The 17,525-nt window shown below is 37.0% G+C and overlaps 1 protein-coding gene and 1 long non-coding RNA gene across 11 annotated transcripts in view; both read left to right on the top strand.

Annotated features, from left to right (window-relative positions):
- Positions 1-17,525, top strand: part of LOC135266349 (uncharacterized) — a 267,145-nt gene that overhangs the window by 175,833 nt on the left and 73,787 nt on the right. For all 10 annotated transcript variants that reach the window (XR_010334338.1, XR_010334334.1, XR_010334342.1 and 7 more), the window contains one exon: positions 13,131-13,168. This is a non-coding gene — a long non-coding RNA (uncharacterized LOC135266349). The remainder of the gene's footprint in view (positions 1-13,130; positions 13,169-17,525) is intronic.
- On the top strand, positions 15,168-17,082 carry SoxN (SoxNeuro). Its single transcript, XM_008194925.3, has one exon. The coding sequence runs from the start codon at positions 15,383-15,385 to the stop codon at positions 16,391-16,393; it is 1,011 nt and encodes a 336-aa protein (XP_008193147.1). The 5' UTR covers positions 15,168-15,382; the 3' UTR covers positions 16,394-17,082.

Raw genomic sequence — 17,525 nt, 5'->3', positions numbered from 1 at the left:
CTTTATTTACTCAAACTTAAAAACCAACTTGAAAATTGTTCGATAAGGATAACAAATTCTGAGGTTTATTGGGTGTTCGTTGTAACCCAGGTACACTGTATTTTTAGACTGGTCTTTTATTGGTCTGCATATGTGTTTTTGCGAGTTTGGACGTGAAGAGAAGTTCCAGGGAGTAGGTATATAGCAGGTAATTAGAGAAAAAAGAATCTCATGTGGTGGCTAGCTTGTGGCATTTTGAATTTAATTAGTTTCCCATTTTGATCCATCGGTGCGCCTAGTTATAATTTCCTTAACGTAATTACGTCCCGTCGGCCATCTTGTCCGCGCTTATTTATTTTCACCAGCTAACGAGTTCGAGGTTTTACCCTGATGGTGATGGTGTTTTTTTTCGCGCATTCCATCGAAGCCGACGTTGATTGGGCTGCATTCCCGGTTGACATACGCCATGACTCAGCTCGACTTTGATAGAGATGCTTTGTATAAAAGGGTGTAAATGCCTATTAAACACTTCTTTACCATCAGCACGAAGCATGACTCGAGCGAAACACGGATTTTTCCAAGCGCGCAGCGAAAAAAATCGACATTAATCGCTTACCCCGCTGGAAGGTAATTTTATGGTGGCTTCCGATTTGACTTTAAGCAGCTTTTTAGGAGCATATGGGAATAAACGCAATGAAGTGCGCTCTATGTACGGGAATTGCCTCCATTATACGATGTGTGGAACTGATCGATTACGGTTTTGTGCGCGCGAGATGCGATTTTTAATTGCCGAAGATGACGACAAATTTTTGTTTACCTTTTTTTCGGACGGAGACCCCTCGCAGTTTTTAAGGGCAATTCGGTGGCTAATAAAACGAACAGTTTGTGAATTTACAGCGATCATATATCATTGGGATCCTTAATCAATCACCCGGGGCGCGGACGCTTATTCATACGTGGTCAAGCGGATGGCAGTTATGGATGATGGACTCGGAAATGTGCCGTGTGGCACACAAAAAATCAAATGCGGGACTGGCGGGGCGTAATTAAAATACAATTATCCCACACACCTTACACAGCATCCAAAAGATTTATTTACATACTATGCAGCAGTCGCCAGTTTAACAACCTTAAAAAGACCTAAATCGATACAAAAAATTGACACAATATTTTAATTGTGCAACTGTAATGTGAAAATGTTTACTATTTTTTATATAAACGGTGGAGATAAAAAACTAGTACATCTAAAATTTGCTCATTGTGTACCAAACTTTTGAATTGTCTTTAAAGAAATATGTGTAGTGGCGGTTCTTCAATTCTCCATAAGATGGTACTGCAGCTTTCTACTTACGACCATAGAATTTCTATTCGTATTGTGAAGTTATAGAACTTATTATTCCTAAATTGTAGTGTGGTAAATAAAGTATCCTTCGTTAGTGAAGTGTTTCTTATTTCTACACTCTCTATAGTTTTTTTTAACATGAAGAAATGATAGATCAACTGTGTTATTCACTAAATTTTTGTAAATATTCCCAACATTAAAGAAATGAACTTTAATTTACCATGGAATCTCAGTTATTATAAACAATTATCTGAAAGAAAATTTGACGTATCATTTTTATCATTTTGAATAATTGAGAAAAAAATGTTATTTTCGTTTTTATTTTTTAAGCGATAACCAAAAGAACTAGACGTTTTTAAATAGGACATTCTTCAGTCACTTTTTTACAGGAAATATAAATCTGTTATCGTCTTTTCCAAGGCACTCAACTTTGATTTTCTGTATATCATTATACAGGGTGAGTCAATAGTGGGTTACTTCTCAATTTTTTTAAAATATGCTATTTAAAATACTATAATAATACAAATTCCAGCTGACCAGATCGGTTATCGTTCAAAAAATTAAAATTAATCTACGATTACATAGTTCTGGGTAGTGTCAATAGTGTCAAGTTTGACTCGACAGTTTATCTAAACTTTCATGATGGATTGTTATTATTTAAAAGATAAAAAACCAGTGTTAATTTAATGTTTTTAAAAATCAAACGAAATAGAAGGTGTCCAAGTGGTAAGTGCAATTACAGTTTTTGGTTGCATATTAGGATATGTCAGCAGTAACCCACTATTGACTAACCCTGTAGAATGTTACAACTTTTATTACATTATCTATAAAAGCCAAATTTACTCGATGTAAACTTTTGATTTTTTGTCTATTATCTATATAACAATTGTTATGCACCGATGATATTGTTATTTTGACCAATTTGTAAAAAAGGACTTTGAAGATGTAATAAATTTGTAAAAATTTATTAATTTAGTTGGATTAAGGCCCTTCTCTTCACCAACAATAATTTTACCTATATCTGCTGACTAGAACTACAGTGAAACCTTCTTAATAAGACTGCCAAGAAAATTATTCAAGTTATGAACGTTTCTAGATATGAAATATTGGTTATAGGTACATAACTAATTATAAAATGTATCAAAAAATAACTTGTTTTGGTGTAAAATATGTAAATAAACATATAAATGCTCGAAAGCTTATCGAAACTTCGAGATATAGGCATTCGCCTTATCGACGTTCCACTGTATTACCGCATACACCTGACAAATTCGAAAGTTGCTATTATTTTTTTCATTTCTGCAGTGTTACCAAATTTTTTATTTTTTTAAATTATACCTAATCATAATTGGAAACTCTTTTTGCCATTTTTATAAATAAAATTGTGGAGCTTTTTGGCTCCAGTAAGATTCAGTTTCAGATATTTTATCTCAAAAATAGAAATATCCCGCCGAAATGTACAAAATGTTCATCAAGTGGGCTAAAGTCCATTTAGTGGAAAATTATTTACAACCTTCTTGTAGTATATTCATATGTTTTTTTTCCAATTTTGTGTTTAAAAATCAGTGCGAAAATGAAAATAAAAGGCCGATTTCGTGGAAATCTTGCCATTATTTCCCTGGTTGCTGCGTTGAATTATCAGTTTTTCGTCGATTCAAAAGAGTCTGCACCTTGGCATCAGCGTTCCGAATCAAATTTGAGTAATTTTCGCCGAGCAAAGGAGCGTCTCTTCGCCATTGTCGACAATAGCATCGTCGCAACTTGTTGCTCGGGCCTATGATAGATGTATGTGCACTTTCGCATAATGAGCTCGAAAGCGCTCCCCTATACGACGTCTCCCTGGCAAGAAAGATATTTTCGTGGCTTCCTTACCTTACCTGTTCGATGCACTATTTAAAATGCCCCGTCTATTCAATAGGACAGCGCCAGTGTAAAATCACTGTATACATTCTTTATAGGAGCAATAATGGGACCCCAACATTTCATTATAGTACGGATAATGTTGGCGGTATTGTCCGTGGATTGTGCACTTGATCTAGACTCCGCTTTTACTCTGTAAAGACATGAATAATAAAGTTAAACAGGTAGGCCATTATCACATTGTGCCGATATAAAGCAAGGTGGCATTCACATTCAATTCGACTTCAATGCTATTCACGCGGATTTATATGTTGCTGTGAAATTTACACTCTTTGTACTACAACTCGCACCACGAGGTGGCCCAACAACGCGAAAAATAACTTCCACTGTTCAAGAGCCAAACATTTGAAGCACTAAAATCACTCTCATCCCTTTCACTGCCATCCCGGAAATCGTCAGCGAAATTGCATGTCTCGATGAAAAATAATAGCCTCCCGTGAAATGTAAATTACTTCCATTTTCCTGGGCATGCACGTATGAAGGTGGCGTCGCGAGCCAGCGATTACATACGTATGGGTGACAAGAGTGGCAAGATAATGACCCAGGACAGGTTCAACAGACGTGAAATTCAAACCACCGTTTCGAATATTATGTAAAAAATATTTCCCGACCTCTAAATCGCTTTATTGCACGGTTTTAGAGCTACTTCACTTTAATTATCGCAAGATGAAAGTGACGGGTTTATGGCTTTATGACGAGGCTGTAAAAATTGGATGCCAGTGGACGGCGAACTGTCTTTTTTGATTTATTTCCGACTCGGATTTACGACGATTGGTTTACTACGGGTAATTAGTGAGAGGAGATGGAGTGGATAAAGAGGTTCAGGGAAGTGCAAAGTGGGACGGTTTGCGGAATTGCGGAAGGTGGCAAAAAATCTGGGATATTTAAATGTGCAACATCCTCAATAAACTCCACATTGGGTTTTATATTTTTAAATTTGGTTTGATTAATACACCCACCAGAAACGTCCAGAGATATTAGTAGTTTTTTTGAATAATGAATGAAACTTTTGGCATTTTTTTAAAACGAATTGTAATTTTTCAGTATAAATATTAAAGATTTTGTTTGTCATTGGTACAATTAAAAAAATAATAATAAAAATTGTTGATTCCAACTTGACCTTGTCTGACGTTTTTATAAATAAAAATCCAAAAATATAATAATAATTAATAATAATAATAAATAATAATCTCTTTTTAGAAGATTTTTTTCCGCGCTGCACTTAGGGTTGTGAATAATTTTTTTACGGAACATTTATCCATAGAACCATTTTTTGAGGTGTATCCTAAACGTGTTCAATGTATATCAAGTCAGAAGATTGTTCTAACCACGGTAAGACAAAAATTTGTTTACTTTCGTAAAAATTTCTTAACTACCTGAAGTGTGCGATTGACTATATCTTACATAAAAGTCAAACCATCACTCTAATTTTGGTGTAAAGCAGGACCAAAGGTTAAAAAATAAAAAATACTTGTACCAAACTGCGGTTAAAAATGGTTTAATCAAAACGCGATCGCTTCTTCGTCCATAATTGTTTTACTGAAGTAAGGATACACTCCTGGACATGTTGGAAATGATTTTCTCTGTCAGATTGTCTTCAAATACGCATCCAAGTAAATTCCAAATCGGGATTTATTAGTAAACAAAACATTAACTCACTGTTGCAAACTGCAAGCAACAAATTCCCATGGAAGTCTCCTTACACGTTTTGGCTAAACCATTTCTAACGGCAATTTGGTACCAGAATCTTATTCGTTAAGCTTTTGTCTTTCCTTACACGAAAAATTACGGACGATAGTTAGATTTTTATCCAAGATATTGCCAACAGCACACTTCAAGTGGTTTAGGAATTTTCACGAAGGTAACGAAATTTCTGTTTTACTGTGACCAGAACAATCTTCTGACTCAATACTCATTGAAGTCGTCTAGGATACCTTCTAAAGAAGCGTTCTATAGATAAATATTTCGCAAAAACTTCATCAGGAGGTATTCGCAGCCTTAAGTGCAGTGTGGAAAAAAATCTTTCAAAAAAAATTAACAACTATGCTACGGCGATGTTGAACTGTAGTAACCAGCAGAGTTACTTAGTTTCCAAAAATATTATTTTATTTTTGTTTTTTTAACTGTAAAAACGTCACACGAGAACAAGTTAGAAACGAAAGTTTTTATTTTTATTTTTCTTTAATCGTAACAATGGCAAACAAAGTCATTTTCATGGAATCTTTGAATAAATGCTAACAAATAACAGTTCGTTTCAAAAAAATGCCAAAAATTTTATTTGTCATACAGGATGCTCAAAAACTGGCGCACAAACTAATTCACTGGTATGTCGTTGAGAAGCATGTGTAGATCATGGGAAAAATCTTGGAAAAATTCCTAAACTCATATTTAAAAAAATCTAGAACTACAAACTTATTTTGTTAACTTCTTCAGTTTTAATTATTTTCTAATGTCTATGTTTCACACTAAGTAATCGTTTTCTAATTTTAAATTTACTTTTAGATTTTAGCAGTTTTTTGAATTTAAAAAAAATAAAATTCAGCAAAAAATCACAACTTGTAGATGTGCCAACACTGGGAATTATTTCCTAGGAAACCGTTTCAAAAATAATTTATTTTTATTGTTGATCAAATTCTATTGCGATCACGACTATTTGACAACGTTACCACAAATCATTTTATTTAAAATTCGTTGTCTACCAATAACTTTAATACAACGAATTTTTTTACTATTTTTACCTTCAAATGGAAGGAATTCTTTACCACACTGAGTTGGTGCGCTGTTTTTTGAGTAGCCGGTATAATTGTTTTTCAAAATTGCTAATATTCCTAGGCTTTAATGGTGTGTGTACTAAAAATTTACAAAACAAGTCTAAAAATCGTCAAAAACATCTGGAGCAGTGTTCCGCTATTATAATCCTCTCAAAAAACATACTGCACAGCTAAAAGGATAAGTCCTGTCCCATGCGTAGGAAAGTGAGTTGATATAAAACGATGGAGTCAATCAAGACCCTCTAGTGCATCGTTACAAAACCATCTACCTGACTTGATTTCTATTGTGGAAACGTTGAATTGAATTAGCTCTATGGGCATTGTGTCATTCATGATCGTTTTAAGCCCCAATAAAAAAATTGTCAAACTTGGAACATTGTCCGAGTTTGTTTTTGAGATAACTCCACACAGGGCTTCTAAGGGCGAAAACCGGTCGTAAACGTGTCCGTTTGGGGATTAAAAAATGTATAAATCAAGGGTGTGCAAGGCGAAATTCCTCGAAACGTCATTACCGCGTTGCGGAGGAGGGTAAAGCCAAAAATACCTGGCCGAAAGTTTAAATCGAAATGGTTATGTCCCATTGTTGGTATAGGTAAAGCACGTGTGAGGAGAGTTGAATATGGTCCGAATTCCGCATACAATGCAGCCGCGGGGGGCGAAGCTTCCAGTTTTTACTCACGACTGAATGAATGGTACCATTTTTTCTCCACCGAGACCCATTGTGGTCTCCGAACAAGATATTTCTGTCCCAGCGTTATATTTCACCGCGGTCACCACGCCCCACATTCGGGACTCATTGACGTTTTCACACGCCAAATTTCCCAAAAAACCACCAGCAAAAATAAAACATAGACTAGTGTCTTATCTGGGCGAATAATGGCCAGGTACATCCCGGCCGCCACCATATTTAAATATAAACGCTGAAAATGAAAAGTTGAGGACGCCGGCGACAGCCGAGAGGTCGCAAAGCCCGAGCACAAAAGTTCGCGTCTAGATAACGTCATATCCGGAGGTCGAGCTGTCAAACTCCGGAAATAGTCCGGGCTGGGGGCATTTTACAGGCGTGATAAAAAATACAATGTATGTCCTATCCGCGCACTACACCTATCGTCTCTAACACACAGAGCGAGGAGAGGAAAAAACCCTCTTTCCATAACCGGATTTTTTGTCAGGAGTTGGAAACAAAATCGATCCGATACGCGCGTACACCTATCTGAAAACTCAATTTACCATTAGAAGGCAATTTATTTAAACTAGTTATCGGAAGGTCCGGCTCGCCGGCGCTGTCCTAGATCTGACATTCGAGGAAATGACGTGTGTCGTCTTGTTCCGGCAGCTCCGGGCACCAGTTCCGGTGTCCACGAGGCCCGATAAACGCATTCAAGCGCCGGAAACGCAAACTGTCCGCCAGAGGCGACGCCAAGTTTCACATCTATACACCTAGGCATAACGTACCGGCGTTTATTATGCCGCTCAAAAACAACCGCTCCAAGAAAGCTTAACGCTTTTTCACACGCAAACAACGCAATTCGCATTTGTTTAATTAAATTTTAAGTTGCTTTCTTTACCGATCATTCGAAGGGAAAAGGGAAAACCTTATAGAGTCTAGTCTACTTTAAAATTCGGGACTTAAAGTTCTCTTCGCTAATTCAGTGCTAGAATGACATATTTCATCATGAATTTTCGCATGGTTTCATTCTTAAACGATTTTTGGTCACTAACTGAATCTGCTAAAGAATGGGTCAGAGATCAGAGATTATGGATAGGTTTTCTGGGGTGCGCGATAAGGTTGCCTCACCCAGTATAAAAAAATTTTTTAATGGGAGTCAACAATTATTATTTTTCTAAATAAATAGTTATTCATTAATAAATGAACTTTGAAGCGGAGAAAATAAAGCATAGAGCGAGTATAGAGCACTCTTTCATCGAGGCATTATCCTTTGGATCGCAGAAAAGTTTGCCTTCTTATGAAACCTATATACTTTAATTTAGTATTATTTAGTATTCAGTGTGCTTCTAATAGAAAAAAAATAGTTAAATACCCAATAAATCACCTATAAAATGTACTTTCTGTATTTTCCTCAACTAACTTTCTATCTGCATATCCATTTTTCCTTTCAGAGTCTGGACCAGTGATTCCCAACCGCTGGTTCATAAAACATCAGAATGTAGTCCGCAAATTTATTATCATAAATGCCTAACTAAAATAACGAGCATAAATATTAAATTTTTAAATCTACTATTTCTCAGGAACAAACAGAGAAACAAATAGTAGTTTTAGTAGGTAGTAGACAAAGTTTACATTAACTTTATTATTCAGTTTAATTAAAACTATTATAACAGATCAATAAACGAATTATTGACATTTGGATATATTTTTTGTAAGGAGGTCCACTGGATTTTAAAGGTTGGGAATTACTGGTTTAGACCAATCGACTTCTCGGAGCATTTTACATAGACATGTAAGGCTTCAAAGCTTGGCATGGACAACTTCGTTGTCTCCATACATCAAGGAGGCCATAAAAAATGACTTAATTACGTCATAATTTTAACTTCTTATGAATTTTATTACTTCAGTAATAATTACTATACTGATTGAAATTGTATTCGGATTTTTATTCTAGAATCTGGAATCAATAAAGATTAAATGAACCTAAACTAATAGTTACCACTTTTCTGATTCCAATTGTTTTATCTACTCCACGTTTATGCTTCTAAACGTTTATGGGATGTGATTAGGTATTTTTCTGGGAAATATTTAAACGATGTGTTTCATGACAAAAATGAAAACAGCTTTGGAATCTGCGGTTTTTACGAATTTTAACTTATATTTTAAAACTTCAAAAAGGTAATAGCAATAATACAACATTTTCGCTTAATCCAAGTATTTATGTATTTTTTTTGTAGAAAGCCTGGACTTTTATAAGCAATTGCCAATTAATTTAATAATAAGTTGTATCTTTTCTGAAATTCTTCTAATAGTCGTAAAGGGCCGATCATCAAAGCCTTCAACCAGCATTTTAGAACTTGCTTGTCACATTTGTTAGTTCGGTAAATAAAATCGATCACTACCGTAACTCCCGGCACGTGCAATCGCAAACACGTGTTATCCCCTTTCAAAAACAAATATCTTTTTATCGCGTGGATCGAAACGTTGGAATTTTCGAAATGGTAATTATCTGAGACGGGACGTCAAAAACTGTAATCAATTTACTACATCTATACAACTATAAACGTAATTAACTGGATTAAAATTTCTGTCTTCGCGCTCCCGTCGAGCGGTTTCGGGATTACTTGCCCTCAAAAAAAAATCCCTTAATGATGGAAAGTTATTATAAATCATTCCCGAGGAGTACACCTATTGATCGTCTGAAGGATATTGATAGTTATCCGAGCCAATTTTTCATCGAGAAAAATTAACAGCCGAAATGTGGACCATTATTTATGCCCAACCCGCGATGCAAAAAACACCATGACAAATCCAAGGTGTTAATCGGGGCCTGTTTGGCCCAAACACAAAACAAAAAGAATAGGGAGAAACTAAATCCACATAAACATGAAGAGTTCTTGATCAGTAAATTAAATAATAAATGTTAATAAAAAAATAAAAAACTATTGTGACATCCTTCATCATCGGAAATGAAGGCTAGCACTTATCATTTCTACTTTTTTAACATTAAAAAAATAATTGAATATTTATATTACTTGTTGAAGCTTTTATTACTTCCCAAAAAATAATTCTTTTGGGGAAGCACTGGCTTCGCATGTTTGTGTGTTGTGTCTAAATCCCGGTCGTTACCGGTGGTGGTCCTGGAAGGCTTATCCTTCTCCCCCTGCCCTGTCTTCATTAACCGTCAAAGCTCGCCGCGATCCGGAGCTGTCAATCACTCCGGTTCCCTGCTGTCTCCCGGTATTTACCTGCACCGGGCCCAAGCACACCTGGTCCCAATATTTAAATCGTCGAGATCGAGCGAACTTGAATTCCGTTATGAAACTCGCCGATTTCACTTATTGATGGTACTATAACTATAATTACGCGCCGATGTACTTTCTCTTCTTCCTCAATCAAAAGCGTCTCAAATGTCGGCGTGAACTTTACCATTCCAGCGGCGAAAAAACAGAGTTTGCCGAAAGCCGAAGAGGAATTTTACGCAAGAGCTTTCGCTTCGATGAGCTTTCGAATCGGATAATTGTCAGGTAGTGGAGGAGAGGTTCGACAGACGAGTAATTGCGTTGTTTATGGAGGGATTCTACCTTGGGCTAGCCTTGAAAACGCCCTTGGACAAGTTTTAAATTCTTTCGATTATTTAGCAAGAAAGTTTGCTACTTGTAAACGGGCGGAATAAGTAGCAATTTTTTAATAAACTTACGCACAGTTTGCAACTTCTTTACTTAGAAAGCCAATACTTTATTTACTCTTTTACCGCTGTTTAATGTTTTGCTTTTTGCTTTTGTTTTTTACTTTTTATTAATTAATATGGGATCTAAGTGTATTTCACACAACTTTACGAAGCCTTACTCTAACACCCAAATACACAATACACAAAACACAAAATTTAATTATTGAATTTTTGGAAACACATTACAGCAGTTGTCAAACTGTTTCATTAATAAGTAGTCATAAATTGTTTTTTTTTTCAGAAACAATTATCATGTGTTCTATCAGTAAGAAGCAGAATAAATATGATCATAAACTACTAACTAAAAACCTTGCAATTTTTGAAGCGATAACTAACTAGAAAAGACTATTTCCAATTTTTCAAAATTTATAATCGAGTTCGCTTCGGAATATGACTGTTGATTGCATTTTATAGGTGTCGTATAATTGTCTGAAACACCCTGTACGTATGGTCTAAATGCACCACCGTCTGTTCTAAAATCATTGGAACATGTAAAAAAAATAAAACTACTAACTAACTATAAAATAACTACCAAATAATCCGTGGTAGAATTAAAAAGTTACTATGGTTTACTGTGGTAACAATAATGTTCATTGATTAAAGTGCATTGTTGCAAAATTAAAACAGTGAAGACTTAATTTTTTTATTGTACTTATTGTTTTTATCTCAAGAAAATTGAATTATTTCAAAAATTAATCAGAATCGATCAAAAAACCTAGGCCAAAATCATCATTCAGCTTTCAAAAATGCAATAAAAATTATGGTGTGTTATTTTAATAAGGAATATACAGCCACGCTCAAAAATAATGACACTCTAACCAAGCGGGCCGGATAGCAAAAGTCCGATTAAAATCTTTTAGGTCATAAATTTCGTCAAACATGTTAATTTACAAACTGCCTAGCTAGTCTACACAATATCCAGCCAATTTATAAACTAGCCGAACGTCCACATTAACGGCATCATACTGAAAAGGTTTGTGGCTACGGTTTTAAAGGTGTCATTCTTTTTGATCATGACTGTACCTAAGTTAGTATTTTATACCTAAGTCATTTTTGAAACAACCTGTTTCATTGATTAAGTATACGTACTTGCAAATAACTTAAGATGTAATGAGAGGTGTTGATATCTATTTATGTCGTATAACTTCGTTTTAGGAACGTAGGTAGGTAATGTTTTCCTTTAAGGACCTTTAGGTATTAACAACTCAATGGGACACCTTTTATTTGTCAGTTGATTATTTATTATTCATTATGTTTTTGTGCACTTACGTTTAGCATTTTTATTTTTATAATACGTAGTCAAAATCTGCTAATTACCTTAATGAAATTGTGAAACATTCTGGTATAAATATTTTCTTAACCCGTTGTATCGTTATAATGTGCAATTAATTATTGTTAAGAGATTGGTTTAAAAAACAAATTATAAAACAGCATAAAAAATTTACTGATGAAAAGATGATATGAAAATTTGAAAAATTATTATTTTTGGTTAAAACTTTTGAATTTACTCATAATGATCTAACTCTAAAATTAGTGTGTTGCTGTTTTTGAATCTACATGAATAAAATTGGTAGGGATGAATTTGTTTATTAAAAATTGTACATATTTAAATAATTAACACTGTGATCCGTGAAATACAAAGCGAGAGTAACAATAATTTAATATTTAGATTCAATGACCATCAACCGCGGCATTTATTTATTAAATAATATTAATCTAAATGATGAAAACTGAATTTTCGTTTTTATGGAACAAATTGGTGAATAAAAAAAAGTTGTATTCGTTGAGTTCGGCTTTTGGCGTGAACATTTTTAGTTTCTTCTTCTTCTGTTGCCTTAGCTCCTCCATCGCCCACTTGAAGTCCCCGTATGTGTGGGGTCAGCTCTGTAATTTAAAAACTGCAGATCCAAGATAAGCTTGCCGGAGTCAAACATTCTTTCAGTGGCGTTCATTGAAAATGTATTAAAACCAAACAGCGAACGTTGCGCAAGCCGGAAGCGGAGCGGAGCGCCAGGCAACGCCATCTCATGCATCTTTGATGGGGCCCTCCAACAATGAGAGTGTATGCACAATTTGCCGTGTTGACATAGTTTTAAACCGGCACAGCGTCCCGTGTTTGAGCACCGACCCGTCATTACCGTCTGCAAATTTGTACGCGAATTCCTAATGACTGGCCCACAAAACCATTATTACACGGATATATCCAACGCCCTTTGACCCACCCTCCAATTCCACGAAAACGAAACAAAAAGACGGCTCTCTGACGAAGCGAAAACGCAAATTGGACATGTACAAGGCTTTTTGCCGTTTACGAGAATTTTCAACATTAGCAATTTCAAGGTTTTCTATTTAGAACGCAATCGATTTGAAAATGAGCGAAAAAACCGATTTTGTTTGCAAGGAGCAACTTGTGGCGATGGGAAGTGACAGAGGCGCAATAATAATGCCAGTCTTTACCTGCCTCCGGGATTTATTTGATAGCTATAACCCGCAATAACCATAAATTACGCTTCAACTAACATGCAAAGCGCGGTTTATACCACTGCCATTTAGCTATTTCCAATCATACTTTATTGATTGGGGTTAATTAGCTGTTAGGCAATCAATTTTCAAAAATACTTTTTTACATTATACTCATCAAATTTAATCATCCATATCATAATTCATTTTTATTGTAGGTAACAATATTTTCTTAATTACATTTCGTTTTTTTTTCAGGAATCAGCTCTAAGGACGATGTAAAAGAAGAGCTGACGGTAAGCAAAATGAATTTTTGATTGATCTAAAACACCTAGAAACCAATCAAGTAGATAAATTATCAATAAACTCACTGACACATCTTTGATTTTTTTTAAATCTCTAATAAATATTTACAAAAAACGCAAAATATTCCTGACAAACAAGATGAACACCAACTCCGAAAAGGGGCGACTTTTTCTTCCATAACAAACTGCCTCAACAAAGCTTCAGTACCAACAAAGCAATCGAACACTGAAGTGAATCGCCACAAAACTACAATTACCCACCATCAAAAATTGTACTTTTACTTTCATTTCTCTCATCTCTTGTGAAGAATCAATACATTTCCCTAATAATCCCGTGATTAGTTTCCGGCAAGTCACTAGTCAAAGTTAGTTGTGGTTTTGTTATCCGATGACAAGTCGAGCTCCTGTGTCGCTCAGATAGGCAGCCGGTGTGACCGTCGCGGCGGCGACGACGACGACAAATTACTAATTAGACTTTGGACAGAGTCGGACAGTTTCCAGACTTGATTAATCCGACGAAAAATTTCACTCAAAAAATCACTGTTTGTCCACAGAATTAACTGCAGCCAGAATTTTGTGTCCGCTGGTTTAAAAGTTATACCATGCGATTATTTGAATTCATAACTAAAGTAGGCGTGTTCTTTTTTTTAATTGTTAAACTAGTCTGTAGATAAAAAATTTATTACAATTACCAAAAAAAATTACCATTCAAAATTGTATAATTTAGATCTTATGATTATTATAATAATATGTTTAAAAAATATGGAAGCCTACTTTAATTATAAATACAAATGATCACACGGTACAGATACAGAATGTATAAATGTTGAAAACAAACTGTTTTGTATTTTTCCTTCACAAAGAATTTTGTGTCTCTTTATAATAGTTTCTCTCTGTTTTAAAGTAATCGTTATTGGGTTTTATATAACTTTACCTGATACGCCTTTTAAATCAATTCAGTAAAGGTACAAATACATAATCCACTTTAGGTATGACGTTAGCATTCGTAATAACTGTTTTGGAAAACGGTAATTTTAGTATGACTGTTTATGAATTAATGATTACTTCGACAGCCATTGCTAATAAAGTTTTCTAGAAATACAGAATTATTTACAAGTCCGCACTTGGCCGGGTAAAAAAATGCAACACAAAATACACTTTACAATAAATGTAGGTACGCCCTGTATTGTGGGTATAAATTGCATTTTGTTTAGAGTGTAATAGAATAGACTGTATGTATAGATGTTTGTATATTTTGTGTTGCACTTTGCACCTACTCAGGCGTGGACTCTTGAGGGAATAACCCTGTAGAATAAAATAAATGGTTTCTCTCTGTCACAGTTTGTGACTACAGTGAAACCTCTCTAATCCGACCATGCTTTAATCCCAAAATCATGTTTTAAGTTGTGGTCCAAACATACAGGATGTTCTTTACGATATTTTGTATGTTGATGCTCGTGATGTTCATCACGAGTTCAGTGGTTTTGCATAATTGTGGAAAAATTACTATAATTGGGTAATGTTTTGGTGTTAAAAGCGAGTGATTTCTTGGCTAGGTTTTTGTAAAAGGGTTTGAGCCAATTACAGGAACAATTACTTGAGATATTATCTGCTGATACATAAATATTCGAGACAATGGCTCGGCTGTCGTCCCCTGCGGTGCTTGCCCGATCTGAAACCAGGTAGCACGTAATTTGCACAGCTTCTGTTTATTTACACAAATGCACAGCCGAAAAAAGCATTGAGTGGGTGAGAGTGTATTACATTTGAATAAACTGGGGCTATAACAACGCCGCGTACATTGTGTGGACCTATATAAATCGAAAGTACTAGTTTGAAAATTTTATATTTAGTAATTAGTGATTTTCGTCCGATGCTCCTATTAATTAATGATTAGCGTATGTTGCAGTAAAAATAGCCCCGAGCTACAATTAGTAATCGTCCGTAATTAGTATCGGCCCCGTTGGAGCGCTGCAGCGCCTCTAGAGGGGGCTCCCGAGGGCGTGTCCCCGCGTCGCGATTGGTCCGGTGCAAAGATGGCAGGCGTTGCTGTCAATCAGAGCCCGTGGTGGGGGCTCGGGGAACCACCAGCGGTAGAGAACAACACCGTCATAACGTAGAGAAACTCCGAGTAGCGTGGAGGTGACCGTGTTTGTGTTGTAGTGTGCAGTGAAAACCAGCAAACTGTTCGCGCCGACGGAAGACATGTTGACGATGGAAACGGACCTCAAAGGGGGCAGTTTGCACGCGACGATGCCGCCGCACCACGCCATACAGTCCTACGGCTCGCTGGCCCCCATGCACATGGGCCAACACCCCCATCAGATGCACCACCAGCCCCAGCCGCCCCAACCACCGCCGCAACTGCACCACCACCAACCACCATCCACCCAGCACCAGACCCAGAACAACAACAACAACAATACCAAATCGCAAAACATGGAGCGGGTCAAACGGCCCATGAACGCCTTCATGGTGTGGTCGCGGGGCCAGCGGCGGAAAATGGCCCAGGAAAACCCCAAAATGCACAATTCGGAAATCTCGAAGCGGCTGGGGGCCGAGTGGAAGCTGTTGAGTGAGGCCGAGAAGCGGCCCTTCATCGACGAGGCCAAGCGGCTGAGGGCCGTGCACATGAAGGAACACCCGGATTACAAGTACCGGCCTAGGAGGAAGACCAAGACGCTCCTGAAGAAGGATAAATATCCCTTGGGAGCGTCCAGCTTGATCCCGACTAGTGACCCGACGCGGACGGCGCCTTCGGCGGTCCAACAGGTGTCCAGCCGGGACATGTACCAGATGCCCAATGGGTACATGCCCAACGGGTACATGATGCACGACCCCGGGGCCTACCAGCAGCAGTACACCGGGTCCAACTACGGCCGCTACGACATGTCGCAAATGCAGTACATGAACGGTTACGGTTACGGGGCCACCGTGCCCCAGAGTGCAGGCTCCCCCTACGGAATGCAACAGACGTCGTCGCATAGCCCCTCTGGGTCCAGTATAAAATCGGAGCCGGTTTCTCCGAGTTCGGGGCTGCACACACCGACGCCGGGCGTCAAGCGGGAGTACGGCCAACAGCAGCAGCCCCAGGGGGACCTGCGACAGATGATCTCCATGTACCTGCCCACCGATGGGTCCCAGCACATGCAGCAGTACAGTGCGTCGCCGGACCCGCTGGGGCCCGGGCCCCTGGCGCCCCTCGCGCACATGTGAGAGCCGCTGTTCGAACTTGACGGTGACTGAGTGTAAATAGTTGCGAATTTTGGTTCCTTAACCATCTACAGTATTGTTATATTTGTAAGGATGCGGCCGTTCATTTTGCTGTAAGTGGTCCAGTACAAACTTTTCCTATCTCGAATCTCACGCTCACGCAAAATGAATCCGTCGCCATTTATTTAGTTCACACTGTATTCCGTGTATATAGTCATTCAAACGCGTTTTGTATAGAACATCACGAAGGTTCACTACCAAAAATTTTGTAAATAGGGCCCAGCAGGACCGAGACGTCGACGGTTACAGCGGACGCGTCTCAGTTAGGTTTTTGACAAACGATCCCAGTGTCTCTTCCGCATCTCATATGTAGTGTAAATATTTATAAATCTCTTAGATTTTTGCCACTTGGACGAAGAGAGCACTACCGGTTTGTTCTTGTTGGTTATTCTCTTATTATTTTTTATAATTGTTTGTTCATTCTTCCGGCGCGCGGAACATTTGTTACTTTTCGAAGAAAGAAATCAAATTATTTTTTTTATTGTGATGTCGGCCTGAGAAAGAAATGAACATTTCAAATTTATCATCACAGCTTTGTACATATTAATTTTAAGTTCATTTTTTGAATGTACAGTGTGTTTACAATTATTAGTCAATGGAACGAAAATGTGAATATATGAGATTGACAAGTTTACGAGTGTTTTATTTTCAAATTTGGAACTACCTGACTAACACTGGCCAGGTAGGTAACACCTATTAGAAGATTAGTGCTTGTTGTGCCATAAATAACCGACTTATAGATACAAGCTATTCAATTATCTCGGGGTCCAACTGTGATAATTTGTATCATTTACTAAAACAACTCACTTTTAATCACGCGAGTGTGCCCACTACCACCACTGAAATCTCGAATTTTTAGTTTTAAATAGTGCAATGGTAAAATATTGGTTTTTCCTAATCCAATTTTTAATTTATAATTGTTATAATTCAAAATTATGTAAAATATGACAAAAACATCAATAACTCTTAATAAATACTTGTCTTAGCATAAATTACCATAATTTTGCAATAAATGTTACAAGTGGGAAATTTAAATTAGATATTTTACCAAACTCCCTCAGTACGACCATTAATT

This window comes from Tribolium castaneum, chromosome 5 (assembly GCF_031307605.1).
Source record: "Tribolium castaneum strain GA2 chromosome 5, icTriCast1.1, whole genome shotgun sequence".
Lineage (NCBI taxonomy): Eukaryota > Metazoa > Arthropoda > Insecta > Coleoptera > Tenebrionidae > Tribolium > Tribolium castaneum.
Note: the sequence above shows the minus strand (reverse complement) of the source record. Positions and strands in the feature narration are given on the sequence as shown.

Coding starts and splice junctions, on each gene's coding strand:
- SoxN (XM_008194925.3), top strand. CDS start 15,383: ATGTTGACGATGGAAACGGACCTCAAAGGGGGCAGTTTGCACGCGACG.